Genomic DNA, 15,177 nt, shown 5'->3' with positions numbered 1-15,177 from the left:
GTCACATTCCTTTCTGATGTGTATGTAGACCTTTAGGAGCTTTAATAAGTCCCATTGCTTCTTTGACTATTCGAATCATTTAAGTTTCTTTCCAGAGAATTTTAACTCTTTCTGCCACAAAATTCCTCAGTTATTCCAAGGGGATTATTTTTACTCAATTTCTTCACCTCTTTTTTATATGACTTTAGTCATATCAAAGAATTTTTAGAAAAAATCTTTCATCTCTCATTTTTAAAGGATAATTTTTATTTTTAAGTGGTAATTTTAATTTAATTTTTAATTATATATCCTTCTGAATTCTTAGCAAAATTAATTTGTCAAGTATGCCACAATTATCAAAGGCACTAAATACAAACAAACAGTTATACTACATAGACATTAGAAGAGATAGGCCTGGTTTATGATCTGCCCTTCTTCATTTCAATAGCTGTGTGAGTCACCTAATGGTATGCCTCCATTTTCCTAGCAATAAAATTAGAATAATGCAATTTTTAAAGTTTTGAGATCCTTGAATGATTAAGTGATGTGTTTGTTATACTATTATTATTTTAAAAACAATGTGTAGAATAATAACTATTTCTTCTGAGTTTATATATATTTTTCCTTTAAGTTAACACGTTAAATGTATGAGAGAAGATCTAAATTATTTATAAATACCAACATTTGCATAAAGTGGAAATATTCCTAAGAATGAATCTTAGTAATTGCTAAAACTTAATATGTTCCAAGCACTGTTCTGAGACTTCTAAAAGTATCTTACTTAATCTTCATAACAACTTTATAAGAGAAGTTATAATATTAACCCCATTTTACAGATGAGGAAACTGAGACCCCGGGTATTCCCTAGCAAGTGCTAGAGCCAGAATTTGGGCCCAGTCAGTCTGAGTCCAGAGCCTGAGTGCTCTCTTTAACCACTGTCCTGCCTCTGCATGAACACCTTCCATAACAGGGACCTCACTGCCTTCAGAGTTGACCCATTCCAATGTCAAACATGTTCCTTAAAAGCTGTCCTCTAACTGAAGTATTTAAGAATGAAATGATATAATGTCTGGGATTTGCTTTAACATATCCCACTAGGGGCAAAGATGAAACAAATTGTTACACCAAAAAGTGTTGAAGCTGAGTATGTGGAGTCCATTATGCTCTTGTCCACTTTCGTGTATATTTGAAATTTTTCATAATAATAATGTGTTTTTATTTAAAGTTACTCTATATTAAAGTAAAAAGTTCTATAGGATTTTAGAATCTCCTTTCTTTTAATTTTAGTTTTTCTTCTGTTTACTGATAATATTTGTTATGTTCTCAGAGTGCTATTCAGATATTTGACTGGCCTTTTTTATACCATTTATTTTTTAATAAATTACTGCAACTCAATAGTGTTCTTAGTTTTTTAATGATGAAGAACAACATTCCTTTTCAGAGTTCCATGTTTCTGTATTTTGTAATGTACAAATATTGGTTTTTGAGAGGGCTCAACCTTGTCCAAACTTGTTTGAAATCATTACACCTAAATACACACTTAGTATAACTTGTTTTTGTTTTTTCAGGAGCCAAGCAATAAAAGAGTTCGCTCTCTAGCTCGGGTCACATCATTGGCAAATTTAATCTCTCCTGTAAGAAATGGAGCAGTCAGACGCTTTGGTCAAACAATACAGGTAAGGGGTTGGGGGAAGGGTGGGTAATGCAGTGAAGGGGCTTTTTATAGAAGCCTAAAATTTGTATTTTTCTTTGAGTTGTACAAACAGATTTGCCCTATTATACCTAAATATAACTTTCCTTTTTGGAATATGCTGGTAAGGAATACTGTTACCAGAATAATGTTTATACGGCCTCATTATATTAGTTTGCATCTTATATCAAAGCGTAGTCTTGGATAGTTTTTATTCCCAAAAAGTAATTTTGGCGGGTAAATATTTTAGAATGATAGATTGAAGCTTGGATAGATGATTGTTTTATGCATTGAGAAATTCTCAGAACTTTGTTCTTAATTTGTCTTTCTAATTTTTTAAGAAAAATAGGGAATAATTACTGTATCCTCCAAATCTTTTCTCTTTTGTTCACCTCTTTGTTTTTTCCTTTAAGTCATTTACCCTTCGTGGTGACAGCAGATCCCCAGCTTCTGCCCAGAAGTTATCAAGCAGATCGACAGTCCCCACGCCTGCCAAGAGGAGAAGCAGTGTGCTGTGGTCGGAGATGCTAGACGTCAGTATGAAGGAGTCTCTAACTACCAAGGAAATCAAACGGCAAGAGGTGTGCTGTCATCCAGTAGCAAGACCATATTTATTGGCTTATACTAAAAAAAATAGTCCCTGTTTTTTAAACATATGTTTTGCCAGAAGAATAGCAAACTAATGCCTATGGCAAAATCAACTTGCATTTTTGTATTTGAGCGGTAATTCATAACACATGCTGGGCAACATTTTGTGATGGGTGGTAGTCATCAAATTTAACAACTCAAATGGGGTAAAATTATAAAACATATGGCAACCTTTTATTTGAGATTCCATTCTGAATTATAGTTTTCAGACTGAGTCACTTTAAAAAGTGCTGTTCAGAACATCAGTTAAATAATGGTAAACATCAGTTGTATATAATTTTCCTTTCTCAAAGGAAGAAATGACCAATGATGTTTGCTGGATTTTTTTTTAGGCAATATATGAAATGTCCCGAGGTGAACAGGATTTAATTGAGGATCTCAAGCTTGCAAGAAAGGTCAGTAAATAACTTTTTATCATATACTCTAGTTTTTAAAAATTATATTTCACAAATTCTAAAGGATAGTTTTCCTACCTTTAGAAGTAGAAGAGTAGAAGATATCTACTGGTGAATACTTTTTTCAGATTAGGTTTATTAGACATATCTTCAAATATGAATATCAGTAAGAGAGTCTATTTCGGGATTAACATATACTTTAATTTCTTTTATGTGTCACAAATAGAATCCAGGCTAGCTTTTGTATAGTTAGTCATGCTTGCATTCAAACAGATCTCTCATCCTGTTTTATTTGCTTGATCTCTTTGTGTGACACATTTCTCCCCCTCTGACAGGCCTACCATGACCCCATGTTAAAGTTGTCTATTATGTCAGAAGAGGAACTCACACATATATTTGGTGATTTGGACGCTTACATACCTCTGCATGAAGGTAACATATACTACATAATTTTCATTGGTATCTTAACAGCAGTAACACAAGTAATTTTAAATCTAAACTTCTAATTTAGTGCTGAATTGTTTTTTTAAAAAACCTGTTATTGGTATTTCTGCTTTTTTACACTTCAGATTTATTGGTAAGAATAGGAGAAGCAACTAAGCCTGGTGGAACAGTGGAGCAGATTGGTCACATTCTTGTGAACTGGGTATGTAGCGAGTTGTTTACTCCAGATGGTTTCTTACAGATATGCTATACGTGCCGTTTGTGGTGGATATCAGATGCATTTGATCCAGTAACTGGTTCTAAAAACAGATAACCAAGGGATTAAGTTTACATAGCTATAAGAAGTTACAGTCTGTTTTAAAAAATACTTCATGAATGATACAGTTTCGTTATAAAAATATGTTCCTCCTTGGACCGAATTCCCACATTATATGCTGTTAATTATCTGTTTCATCCTTTCAGTTAACATCTGAGTGCCTGCCAGATGCTAGCCACTGTTCTAGGAGAGATCACTGGAGATTCAGTGATGTACGACAGTCTCTATAATCTAGTGAGAGAATAGTCAAGTTAATAAACAGTCTCAAGGTCGTAGTAAATGGGATAGAGGAATGCTCAGGGGTGCTGGGAATACAGAAGACAAGCATCCAACTGAGGTTGGGGGAAGTAGAAGTCGTGAATTTTTGACTGGATTTAGCCAAATTAGGGAAATTGGAAAAAGGCATACTGATGTTGGCCCAGAATACTCTCCTACACCCATTATCACCTGCAAGAAAATTTTCACAGCTTGTTAAAATGTTCAAGAATAGCTGTAAGTTTTGTTTTCAAGTTCACAGGCTTACTAATGGACTCAACTGTAAGAGGCTCTTATCGTACTTTGTTTTCTCTCATTATTCTTCAGTTGCCGGGCTTGAATGCCTACAAAGGCTACTGTAGTAACCAGCTGGCAGCCAAAGCTCTTCTTGATCAAAAGAAACAGGATCCAAGAGTCCAAGACTTCCTCCAGCGATGTCTTGAGTCTCCCTTCAGTCGAAAACTAGATCTTTGGAGCTTCCTGGATATTCCTCGAAGTCGCCTAGTCAAATACCCTTTACTGTTGAAAGAAATTCTTAGACACACTCCAAAAGACCACCCTGATGTTCAGCTGCTGGAGAAAGCTGTAAGTTGTCCAATAAATGATTCTTGTGTTTTTCAAGTTTATCTGTTAGCTTGCCTTGGAAAGGTATACAATGATACTCTCAAATCTTATGCATATTGAATCTGCATAGTGAAGTGTTCTCTTGTTTTAAGTTCCCAATACGTTAGTGCCCTGTGCACTAAGCAATAAAGAGATGTAACACATTTTATGTTTACATTTTAATCAAAAGGCTCGATTCAAATATGATCTCTCTACTAGCTAATTTTGTGTGACTTTGGGCAAATCACCCAATTTGGCTGAGGGTTTTTCTTCATCTGTAAAATGGAGGGACTGACTGAATTAACTGATTTCTAGAGTCCCTTCAAGCTTTAAAATTCTATCACTTTAGGGGCTGGCCTCGTGGCATAGCGGTTAAGTGCACACACTCCACTGCTGGCGGCCTGGGTTCGGATCCCAGGCACACACCGACGCACCGCTTGTCAAGCCATGCTGTGGCGGCGTCCCATATAAAGTGGAGGAAGATGGGCACAGATGTTAGCCCAGGGCCCGTCTTCCTCAGCAAAAAGAAGAGGATTGGCATGGATGTTAGCTCAGGGCTGATCTTCTCACCAAAAAAAAAAAAAAATTCTATCACTTTAATGTGACATTTTAGCTTTGTAGGGAAACAGGATAAGTTGATATGCTGAAAATGCTCTATCAATTTCTTGATAATTTTTAGATTTTGATAATACAAGAAGTTCTCTCTGATATCAACTTGAAGAAAGGCGAATCAGAATGCCAGTATTACATTGACAAACTGGAGTATCTGGATGAAAAGCAGAAGGATCCTAGAATTGAAGCAAGCAAGGTATTGCTTTGCCATGGAGAACTGAAGAATAAAAGTGGACATGTAAGTATATTTATTTGGATACTAATGTGAAGTAAGCTATTGCTTTCCTTTTCCCATCCTGTTCAAATTTTTCCACATAAATTTTGAGGTAGATTTATAAAATAAATTCATCACATAATGAAAGGTTACTGGTTTTATGTTATCACCTTTGATAAAGCACACATTTGGTTGCTGTCTTTACAGAATGACTTAAATGTCTCTGGAGAATCCGTAATACTTTATTTCTTAGTTTTGAAGCATAAATCAACTTGTTTGGCTAGGGATTCCTTTCTAAATAAATTCTTGGTTCCATAATGTTTAATAAAAAAGCCTGTCCTTCAAAAAGTGTGAAGAGTTTACTTTATAGTGATGGAAGTCGTTTTTAGCACTACTAAACAAATTTCTGCAGCAGATTGAATGAAAGCAAACTTATTTTTAAAATCTTAATTACAAAATTACCAGCTAGAACTAAGCATAATCATGGAATGGTATTTTTGTTTCATTATGTACTTTTCAGAAGCCCAATTTGTAGCTTGAGGGGTTCTTTTTGGAAAAAGTTGAAATCTCTGATTTCTATCATGAGGTCTAATTATTCTATAAAGGCTTAAATTTGTGTGGGACAGAATAGCACCATTCACATTTTTACCAGCTTGCACTTTTTAATCCTTACTTTGTTAGAAAACTGTGGTATACAGTACTGGTGTTTCCATTCATGTTACTGCTGATAGCCAGGTCTTTGTGGTACATAGCTTTTACTCAGCTACCGCTTAATCTAATGTTACACTCCAGGAAAAAAAGTGTTATATAGTCTGAAATTAGAAAAGCTCTCAAACTAGAGCATGCACAGCCTTGAAATCACATCTTTATGGGGTCATTTGTAAGGGGCATCTTAATAAATAAATTTGATGAAATTAATGTCAAATCAAGTTATTTTAACAATGGATTTCAATCCCTTAAAATCACAAAGTTCCATAGCTAGGAAGCATTTGTTTCCTGTTTCTCCAGAAACTTTACATTTTCCTGTTTCAAGACATCTTGGTTTTGACTCGGCCTGTTACACGAAATGAGCGTCACTCTTACCAGGTTTACCGGCAACCGATCCCAGTCCAAGAGCTGGTCTTGGAAGACCTGCAGGATGGAGATGTGAGAATGGGAGGGTCCTTTCGAGGGGCTTTCAGCAACTCAGATAAAGGTAAAAATACAAGCTTTAAAATAGTTTAAAAAAACATAAACTCAGAACATAAATGAATTTAGTTTTGAAGTCTTTAAGAATTCTATCCCTACATAAAAAACTAATGAAATAGGTTCCGTTGTCTTCTACCTGTTACACCCATTGAGTTGTCAGGTGCTTTGCTGCTATAACGTCAGCAGGTGTGTCTAATAAGTAATGTATAGCCTTTATTTAATGTACCTACCTAATAGAGTGCACAGTATATGAATACCAGCCCCTATACTAAGATTGTATGACCACTTTATTTTTTTTTTCAAGACTGATTTCCTATTTTTTCAATTTTTGTTTTTCCAGCTAAAAATATCTTTAGAGTTCGCTTCCAAGACCCGTCTCCAGGCCAGTCTCACACTCTGCAAGCCAATGATGTATTCCACAAGCAGCAGTGGTTCAATTGTATTCGAACCGCCATTGCCCCTTTCCAGCAGGCCGCCAGTCCCTCTGAGCTGCAGGGTTTGCCAGAGCTTCATGAGGAGTACACAGAGAACAACCCCTCTGCCGGGAACGTCAGAGCCCAGAGAAGGATGTCCACAGCGTCTAGTGTGACTCAGGTCGAAGTTGATGGAGATGCTTCAGAATGTGGCTCCCCAGGACACACAGCAGATGACATTAAGAGTGTAAAAGCGCCCCGAACACAGTCTAGCTTCCGTAAAGCAAGGGACAAAGCCCAGCTGAGTGGCAAACGGAAAGAGACTCTGGTGTAAAGGAAGCTCTGTGCGTTAACTGGTGGAGAGACTGTTTATTTATAAATGTGTACAGGTTGTTGTTTCTTGTAATGTGAGCATGGGAGCATTGCAGGGTTACTTAATACCAGTCGTAACATTTTCTATGTTTTTGGTTGGTTTTGGTTGTTGTTTTTTTTTTTTTTTTTAATGGCAGCTAAAGATATATATACAGATTACTGTTAAAATCCTTTTTTTTTTTTTTTAATATTTTTTTTATATATTTCCTCTGATTATTTAGAACATGCAAGCCTGGTATTTGTAATCAAATATTTATGAAATTTCTCCTCATTCTACATTCATCATGACTTTCCAATATCAGCCAATTGTGATAGTTACAGTTTTTGCCAAACTTAAAATTTTGCAGGTGCTGGGATTTTACCAGTGTTTCTTTAATAAACTCTCCGTGCAGAATTTGAAATTTTAACATTGGCACCTAAAATCTACATGGAATATGTGTTTGTGGTATTTCGGAATTTATGTTGACACATAATGTTCCTTGGAAAACAAACCATAAAACTTAATAGGTTTTCCATTTTATCAACTGGAATGCTTTATATTAGTTTGTTTTTCACTGCACATTCCTCATTTTTCATTCATTTAACCTGCCAATTATTTAATTTTTTTTTATTGTAAAGTAGCTTTTAGTATTTGCTTTATTTTTTTACTTTGATACCTTTTCAAATTGGCATGTCTTTAAAGTATTTTTCTTCCTTGATTAAAAATGTGTGTGTATGTGTGTGTGTGTATGTGTATATATATATATATATAATTTTTTTAATCATATTAACTTTACCAAGTGAAACCAAGCCATACTGTTTTTGAGCCAATTGAGAAAATTGCAGTTTTTAAAAAAGTGTAGCATTTCAGGGTGGTGAACACACATGAAATGACTCAGTGCATTCTGGACTACTGAAAGAAAACCACCTTAAGGATTTTTTTGCAAGTTTTAGTGTTGTCTGAAAAGCAAAAGGAAGGCAATTGACTGGTAATAAGTAGAAAAAAAAGAGGGAAAAAGAGAGTAGTTTTGTCTTAAAGTAAAAATGTCTGGTTGTGCCAGAACGTGAAAGGAGATAGTAAAAGCTAAACTTGATGGTGTGTAGTAAGTTGTAGAAGGCTGGGGGGACGTGAGCTTTATTTGCCTTGGTTTATAATACCTGCAAATAATGGGTTTGAAAAGAAACAATGAAATGTATTGAAAATCCATATTAGATAAATTTTGGTGGATTTATTCTTGAGAGAAAAAAGACTGATGCATCTTTTCCTGTGAAATGTTCCTGTTCCAGTGAGACAGTGTCTTTAGGGGAGGAGGACTACCAGCCCTGTGTTGTGGCAGATTTATAACGGTGATCAGTTCCAGTAAACATTGACTGCTCTGTGAACTCTATTTGGCCAGTGGAAATGAAAATTGAAAAAGACTGTAAATAGATCAAATGATTTCTCTGTATAAATGAATTATATAATTAAAAAAAAAGCACACACATAATTACCCTTAAAGGTTTCTTGGCTGTGGATATTTGGGGACATTTGCCAGAATATGTTGGTATGGCAAAGGAGGTAATGGCAAGCCTCACAAAAGTTTTAAAAAATCATCAATACTTAAATCTTCGAAATTCATTGATGAGTAAGAGAAAGATTCAATTAGGTCAAGTTTTGTGAATCTTATTAAAACCATTTAGAATGCAGTATAATCAGAAATAGCAATTGGATTGAAGACAGCTGAACATATGGCCACTTTCTGGAAATGGTAGTAAAGCTAATAGCAAAGCATCTGGATTAATTTGATGAATTTCAAATTTTAATTTAGGTATCAGGTTTCTAACTTAGGAAATTTAAAATCGAAAGTGTAGATTACACTGATAGTTGTGATCTGAAAAATCAGAAAGCAAGATTTCTAATCATTTCTAGAGATGCTATATAGAATATCATTCCTTCCTGAATTACCTTGATCAGCTTCTGAAGTTATAGAAACAAGTGGTAGTTCAGAAATTGTTAATAGAATGATATTTTACCAAAAACTCTTACCTTCCTTTGGTTCACTCAAGGGAGAAAATAAGATCTAGAAACTAAGTAATTATATAGAATGAACACTCTTCAGAAATTGCATCTGTATTTGAGAGCATTTGATGATCTAGCCCAGTAGTTCTCAAACCTGTTTGGGCATCAGAATCACCAGGAGTGCTTTAAAAAAAAGAAAGGTAACTGGGCCTCACTACCTACCTTCCCCCGCTACACACACCCATTTCACTGAATCAATATCTGGGGGAGTGGGGGAGAGGGAGTAGAGGGCTGATAATTTATATTTGAGGACACTCCCTCCTAGTAATTCTGACACAGCACTTAGTAATCACTGATCTAGCCAATAGCCATTATGTAAATGACAGAGTATTGACATATATCTCCTATCTTCTCAGTTTGCCTTAAACTAGTCAGAGTCTGAGCTGAAGTAAATCTGGTTTTTCTTTTCTTTTTTAACCTCTTTCAGTGAATTTGCTTGTATATTTTCAGCAAAGGGTAGTCTCTATCTGGGAAGGTCTTTTTAAACCTAGTGCTTAGTCTCAGGATCTGTGCACACAGGTGGTAAGGGAAGCTAAGGCATCCTCAAGCAATCAGGGGGATGCCTTTGTCACTAAATCACTCTTGAATCTATCAAGCCTGACCCAGGAGGTGACCAGCTATTCTTGTGCTAGCTAGGTCTACTTTATGTTTAATGCTTTTCTGAATATGCAGATCCAGCTTAGTACCTTTGTTATATGTATATACATTTTTAAATATATATGGCTAACTGTAATGTTACTAAGTTACTTTTACAAAGATTCCATCTGTCAATCTTGATGACTGAGATGCAGAAAGACATAAAGTGGATATCTTATAGTTTGTCTTCATCAGACTCCTCACTTCAAATTCCTGCCTGTCCCTAGAGATGAAACCCTAGTATTGTCTTCGTTATGTTTAGAAGTCGTAGGGATTCAAAGTAGATGATATTTCAACCTACACATTTGGGCTTTTCTTAATTGACATTAGGGAACACCTATGAAAGAATACTATCCCTTTGTCCATTAAACCTAATTCCCACAAGAGGAATATCCTAGCAAAAAAGATCTCTCTCAGTCCACAGGAGGCTGGAACTTCCTAGGTCAGTGGGAGTGGTGGGTTTTGCCCCCACATTTGAGCAACGCCAGAACCAACCACAAGTCTGAGGAGTCTCAGATATGGGTGGTTTCTCAGGTCTGGTGATATGTAATCTTATTTACAGCATGAATACTTTGAGACTATAATAAAAGCTATGGATCCACTCCCCAGAAAAATGTGTATATGTATATACACATCCACACAAATTAGGAGATTCGGGGAAGTTCCCAAAGCCTATCTATGGACACCAAGTTAAAATTTGCTCAAGTCTGTTCTGACCAGGACTTGTTTTTAGGGAAACGTGCTGGAGAGCAAGGATTCACTTTTTTCCTACGGATTCCCAAAGCCTGTTTTATAAATAATAGGTGAAAACTATCATCTTCTACACTTCTAGCCACTCTTCTCACACTTGTGACACATTTGACTGTTCTGAATATAATTTTCTTCTGAGATAATATATAAATGTTGAGTATGTTTTTTGTAAGTACTTTCAATTTGATATCACGTAGTACTACAAATTGCTTCCCCTTTCTCAGCCCTTTTCTCTCCAGAAATATCCCTCTCTGCTTTCCCAGAAGATGGGTTACTCATGAGATGTATGAATGTGGACTGGGATAAAATTCCTTTCCCAGCATGAAGAGACACTATTTAGTAACTATAGATCCACAGGTGTCTCATAATGAAGGGGTGTTGACTTAGAAGTACCTGAGACAGTGGGAGCATCAGTTAGGATAATAAACAAATATATTTAAATCCATAGCTTCATAATGATTCTGTAAAAAAAAAAAAAATCCCCTTTGGAGTATCTCAGGAAACCATCTTACTACTAATAAATAAACGAAAAGAGTCAAGCATTTATTCCACCCTATCCTTTACGAACTATACCTCCGGGTAAACAAATAGCTGAAGAAGGGAAGATTTTCCTTATAGCAGTAGCCCAGCTAATCAAGGAAGAAGGAAAGAGAAAATATCACCATTTCATAAGCCCTCGTGTATTGATAGCTCTAGATGTCGATCGTTAACAAAGACCTCCCAACACAGCGTGCCTCCTGATGGAAGTGTGCCCCACGACCTAAGGTGTCTTGCCAAGAAAATCAGTCTGAATTGGATCTGCATTAAACTATAAGGCAAATGACAGTTTCTTCAACAAAATAAAATTGAAAAAAAGAGAAAGATGGAGGAATCTCTGAGACATATCAGACAATTGCAATGTATGGACTTATTTGGATCCTAAATCGAAGAAACATTTTAAATAAAATAAGGCTGGATATTTGAAGTCCAGTAGTTACTATGTTTTCGTGTTTAATAGTGGTACTGTGATTACAGTCCCTTTAGAGATACATACTGAAATATTTATGGATAAAATTTTATGACGTCTGGGATTTCCTTCAAAATTAGGAGTGTGGTTGGGAATAAAAATGAAACAAGATTCATGAATTGAGAATTGCTGAAGCTGAGGGGGAGATAATGAGAATTCATCATAATTCTTGCATATCTTTTTGTATATGTTTGAAATTTTTCACTAAAAAAAGCAAAAGTTAAAAAGAATTTAGGGAATTCCAGGTATCTAGTAAGTTTTCAACTTCTCAACCTCTTAACCCTCTCTGGACCCCCAGCCTTCACTTTTCAAATAAAGGCAGATGTTCATCAAATACAGCTGCATTTGCTGTCTGCCCTCTCAGAAACTCAGACCTCTTGCCTACATTCCATACTCTGCCCTCTCCATGACGGCTCGGCAAGCGTGTTAAACTAATCTGACTTCAGGCTGAGTTCATGCGGCCCTTTCCTGGTCTACTCTCCTTGTCCCTGTTTCTCTCTCTCCCTCTACCACTGTTTGCTTCCTTGGCCCACTCTTTTACTCTGACACACAAACATGTATACCACACTCTGTGAGCTGAGGCAATGAGAAAGCAGGTGAGTTTCCAGCTCCCCTAGTGAAGCAAGTCCGTACAGCTCGACACTGAGAATTTCTAGCAAGGGCTACTTTGTTAACTTCAGTCCTGCCTCTTTAGAAAGGAGAGAACATTATAATATCTGGTAATGTTTGTGCTGTTGAGTAGACCAGAAAGTAAGGCAAAATTAGCCACATTCAAAGAATTCAGATAGTTTCCAGTAGAATTCAGATTTCTCCAGAGCAGCTGCTGGGGGCTCGGGGAAAGGGTTTTTGTTTCCCTCCTTCACTGGGCAGGACAAGCAGAGAAAGATTGATCACATTAGGCCTGGAAACCCAAGCAGAGTTTTTAGTCTGATCCCCTCTTTACCAGCTGAGGCATCTGAAATTTAAAAGCGTCAAATGACTTGCCCAAGATCACACAGCTGGTGTGTGACAAAGCTGAGATTAAAGGCAGCTATGTGCCAGGCTTGTATTTGTTCCACTGAAGACTCTCTCTGCTATCAGCCCACCATGAAGCTGATCTTAGCTCACCTGCCTGTTGTTGGACTTCTGCAGACAGACTTTGGAAACGAGTATATCATGAATGGAGAATATGGGGGAAGTTCATGTCTGGTTTCCATCAAATAGGCAGCCGGTACTACGCTGATCAATTTACTTATTTGGACAGCTCTACAGAAACTGATTTCATTCTGTTTCCAGGAGTTAAACACTATTCTCAAATTGGAAACAAAAATCAGAGCCCTTTCCCTCCCTTTGACGCCTTATGCTCCCCAAAGCAAGTATGTCATTTACAGGGACTCTGAGAAAGGCAGAATGGGTGCCATCTTCCTTGTTATGCAAATGCAGACTCAGAGTTTAAGCCCTCGCCCAAGGCCACATAGCCAGCAGGTGACAGAGATGGAACTAGAAGGCAGGCTCAAACTCCTGGTCCTGTTTCTACGCTCACTGTGTTCACGACTTCCAGTCCCAGGAGGTCTAAGAGGAGAGGAGGAGCGTTTAAAGCTGGATCCCTGCTGCCCTGAGTGGGAGAGTTGGCAGAGGGTAGCGTCAGTGTACCCCGCGGTGTTGCTGACTGCACCGCCCCTCCCAGAGCAGCTGGAAGTAGGTGCTCATCCAGTTTGAAATGGAGCAGAGTGGCGCAAGGTTGGCAGAAGCAGTGGGAGTGAATGGAAAAAAACTCGGACTCCTCATCCCCTGGTTCAGATAACGGGAGATTTGACCTGGGCTCTACAACCTCCTGCTGTAAGGATGCCCCCGAGCTCTCCAGCTTGCGTTGACCTTAGTGACCAACAGATCCCAGCCCTCAAACCAGGGCACTCGCCCGCCTAAACCAGAAAGCAAAGGCTTCACTAGACATTCTATTGCCTGCTGTTTCCTTCTCCTTAAACACCCGGTGTCTCTGGGAATTTGAGAGAGACCCTGCACCCTCAGGTTTGTCTAGTGCCTGGTGTCATTTGCTCTCAGTGACACTCAACCTGTGAGATAAAGTGGCTCCCTAATTCCATGACACAACTAGCCACTGAACACTGAGGCCCAGCTTCATCTCTAGAGATTCAGGCCAAATGATTCTGCTGCCGGGTCCCCACCCCACGCCCACCCTGCCTTGTACAAGCCTCTACCCTGTGACCAGCCTACCCTCCCTCAACCCTGGTGTACGGAGCCTCCTCCAGGTTTCTCTCCAGGACACAAGCCACTCCTGTTGGAAGGGTGCCTTCCTTGCCTCTCCCACCCCACGCTACCCTATCCCAAATAGGAGACTTGAGACTCTTCATTCTTGCTGTCCTCCAAATGCTCCGCTAAGTCAGCCCCGTGCCCAGGGGCAGACCAGCTGGCCCCAGTTTTCAACCAAGCATGCCTGTCACCCCAGCATGCCCCCCGCAGGCTGCCACCATTCAGGGATCAGCCTCTGGTGGAAGAGATTGTCTTTCACCCTGGCCCTGAGCATCTTGAGCTTACACTGCTGCACTACTGCCCAGGTGTCCCAGCTCATTCTGCACCATAACGCTTCACTTCCTCTAAGAAAAGTTGACTAAACCCACGAGGCCTCCCATCTCCAGTGGCCTACACCTTCCCAGGTTAATTCACCAGATTCAATCTCCCAGCAGCATATGCCTCCTTCCTTCTTGAAACACCTTCTCCTCCAGCTCCTGTCTGGCACATTCTCTTTCTAGCTGCCTAGCATCTTCTCTCTTTCAGGCCCTTCTCCTCTTCCAGACCTCTAAATGTTGGAAACCCACAGGGCTCAGTCCCCAGACTTCTTTGATGCTCCTGGGGAATCTGATCCATTCTCAGGACTTTAACATCACCCATACCCAACAACTCCCAAATTTACATCTCCAGTTCTCACCCCTCCCCTGAGCTCCAGATTCACTACCCAGCAGCCTAATCTGACATGCCCACTTGGAAGTCTGATATATCTCACACTTGACCTGACCTGAGAGAACTACTGCTTGTCCATCCCTAATCCTCTCCTCCCTTAATCTTCCCCCATCTCAGTAAATGACACCACCAACCGTCCATCCTTGATGCCTCTAATTCACTCACACTCCATGACCACTCCATCTATAAGCCATGTCACTTCTACAATATATCCAGAACCTACCACTGCCCACCACCTTCATTGTTCCAGCATAGTATTAGCTGCAGTAAGCTCCAGTCTGAAGAACAGCAACAGCCTCCTAACTGGTCCCTACACCCCACTCTCACCACTCTGCACTCTGCCCTCCATATGGCATCCAGATGATCTTTCTAAAGCAAAGATTAGACCATGATAAAATGTCAAAATAAAACATTAGAGCTTTAAAAATAATTTTTTCTGATACTAAAAATCATGGAAAATTTGGAAAACTCCAGAAAGTATAAAAAAGAAATGGACTCAAGAGAATGAGAAGACCCTCAACTCAGACTCCACAGACTCAGAGAAAATATTTGTAAAAGACACATCTGACAAAGGACTATTATCCAAAATATATAAAAACTCTTAAAACTCGACAATAAGAAAATGAACAAACCAGTTAAAAAATGAGCAACACATGTGAACAG

General features: G+C 38.4%; 1 protein-coding gene across 2 annotated transcripts in view; it reads left to right on the top strand.

Moving 5' to 3' along the window:
- NET1 (neuroepithelial cell transforming 1) overlaps positions 1 to 8,606 on the top strand; it is a 74,216-nt gene extending 65,610 nt beyond the window's left edge. For both annotated transcript variants that reach the window (XM_004425396.3, XM_004425397.3), the window contains 9 exons: positions 1,548 to 1,655; positions 2,083 to 2,250; positions 2,650 to 2,712; positions 3,048 to 3,144; positions 3,282 to 3,358; positions 4,055 to 4,312; positions 5,010 to 5,180; positions 6,165 to 6,351; positions 6,685 to 8,606. In XM_004425396.3, coding sequence (XP_004425453.1) covers positions 1,548 to 1,655; positions 2,083 to 2,250; positions 2,650 to 2,712; positions 3,048 to 3,144; positions 3,282 to 3,358; positions 4,055 to 4,312; positions 5,010 to 5,180; positions 6,165 to 6,351; positions 6,685 to 7,091 — 1,536 coding nt within the window. In that variant the 3' untranslated portion in view covers positions 7,092 to 8,606. The remainder of the gene's footprint in view (positions 1 to 1,547; positions 1,656 to 2,082; positions 2,251 to 2,649; positions 2,713 to 3,047; positions 3,145 to 3,281; positions 3,359 to 4,054; positions 4,313 to 5,009; positions 5,181 to 6,164; positions 6,352 to 6,684) is intronic.
- Positions 8,607 to 15,177: the final 6,571 nt, after the last annotated feature.

The sequence above is a fragment of the Ceratotherium simum genome, chromosome 32 (assembly GCF_057802395.1).
Source record: "Ceratotherium simum simum isolate JZ-2026a chromosome 32, ASM5780239v1, whole genome shotgun sequence".
NCBI lineage: Eukaryota > Metazoa > Chordata > Mammalia > Perissodactyla > Rhinocerotidae > Ceratotherium > Ceratotherium simum.
This window is presented reverse-complemented; position numbering and strand designations above follow the sequence as displayed.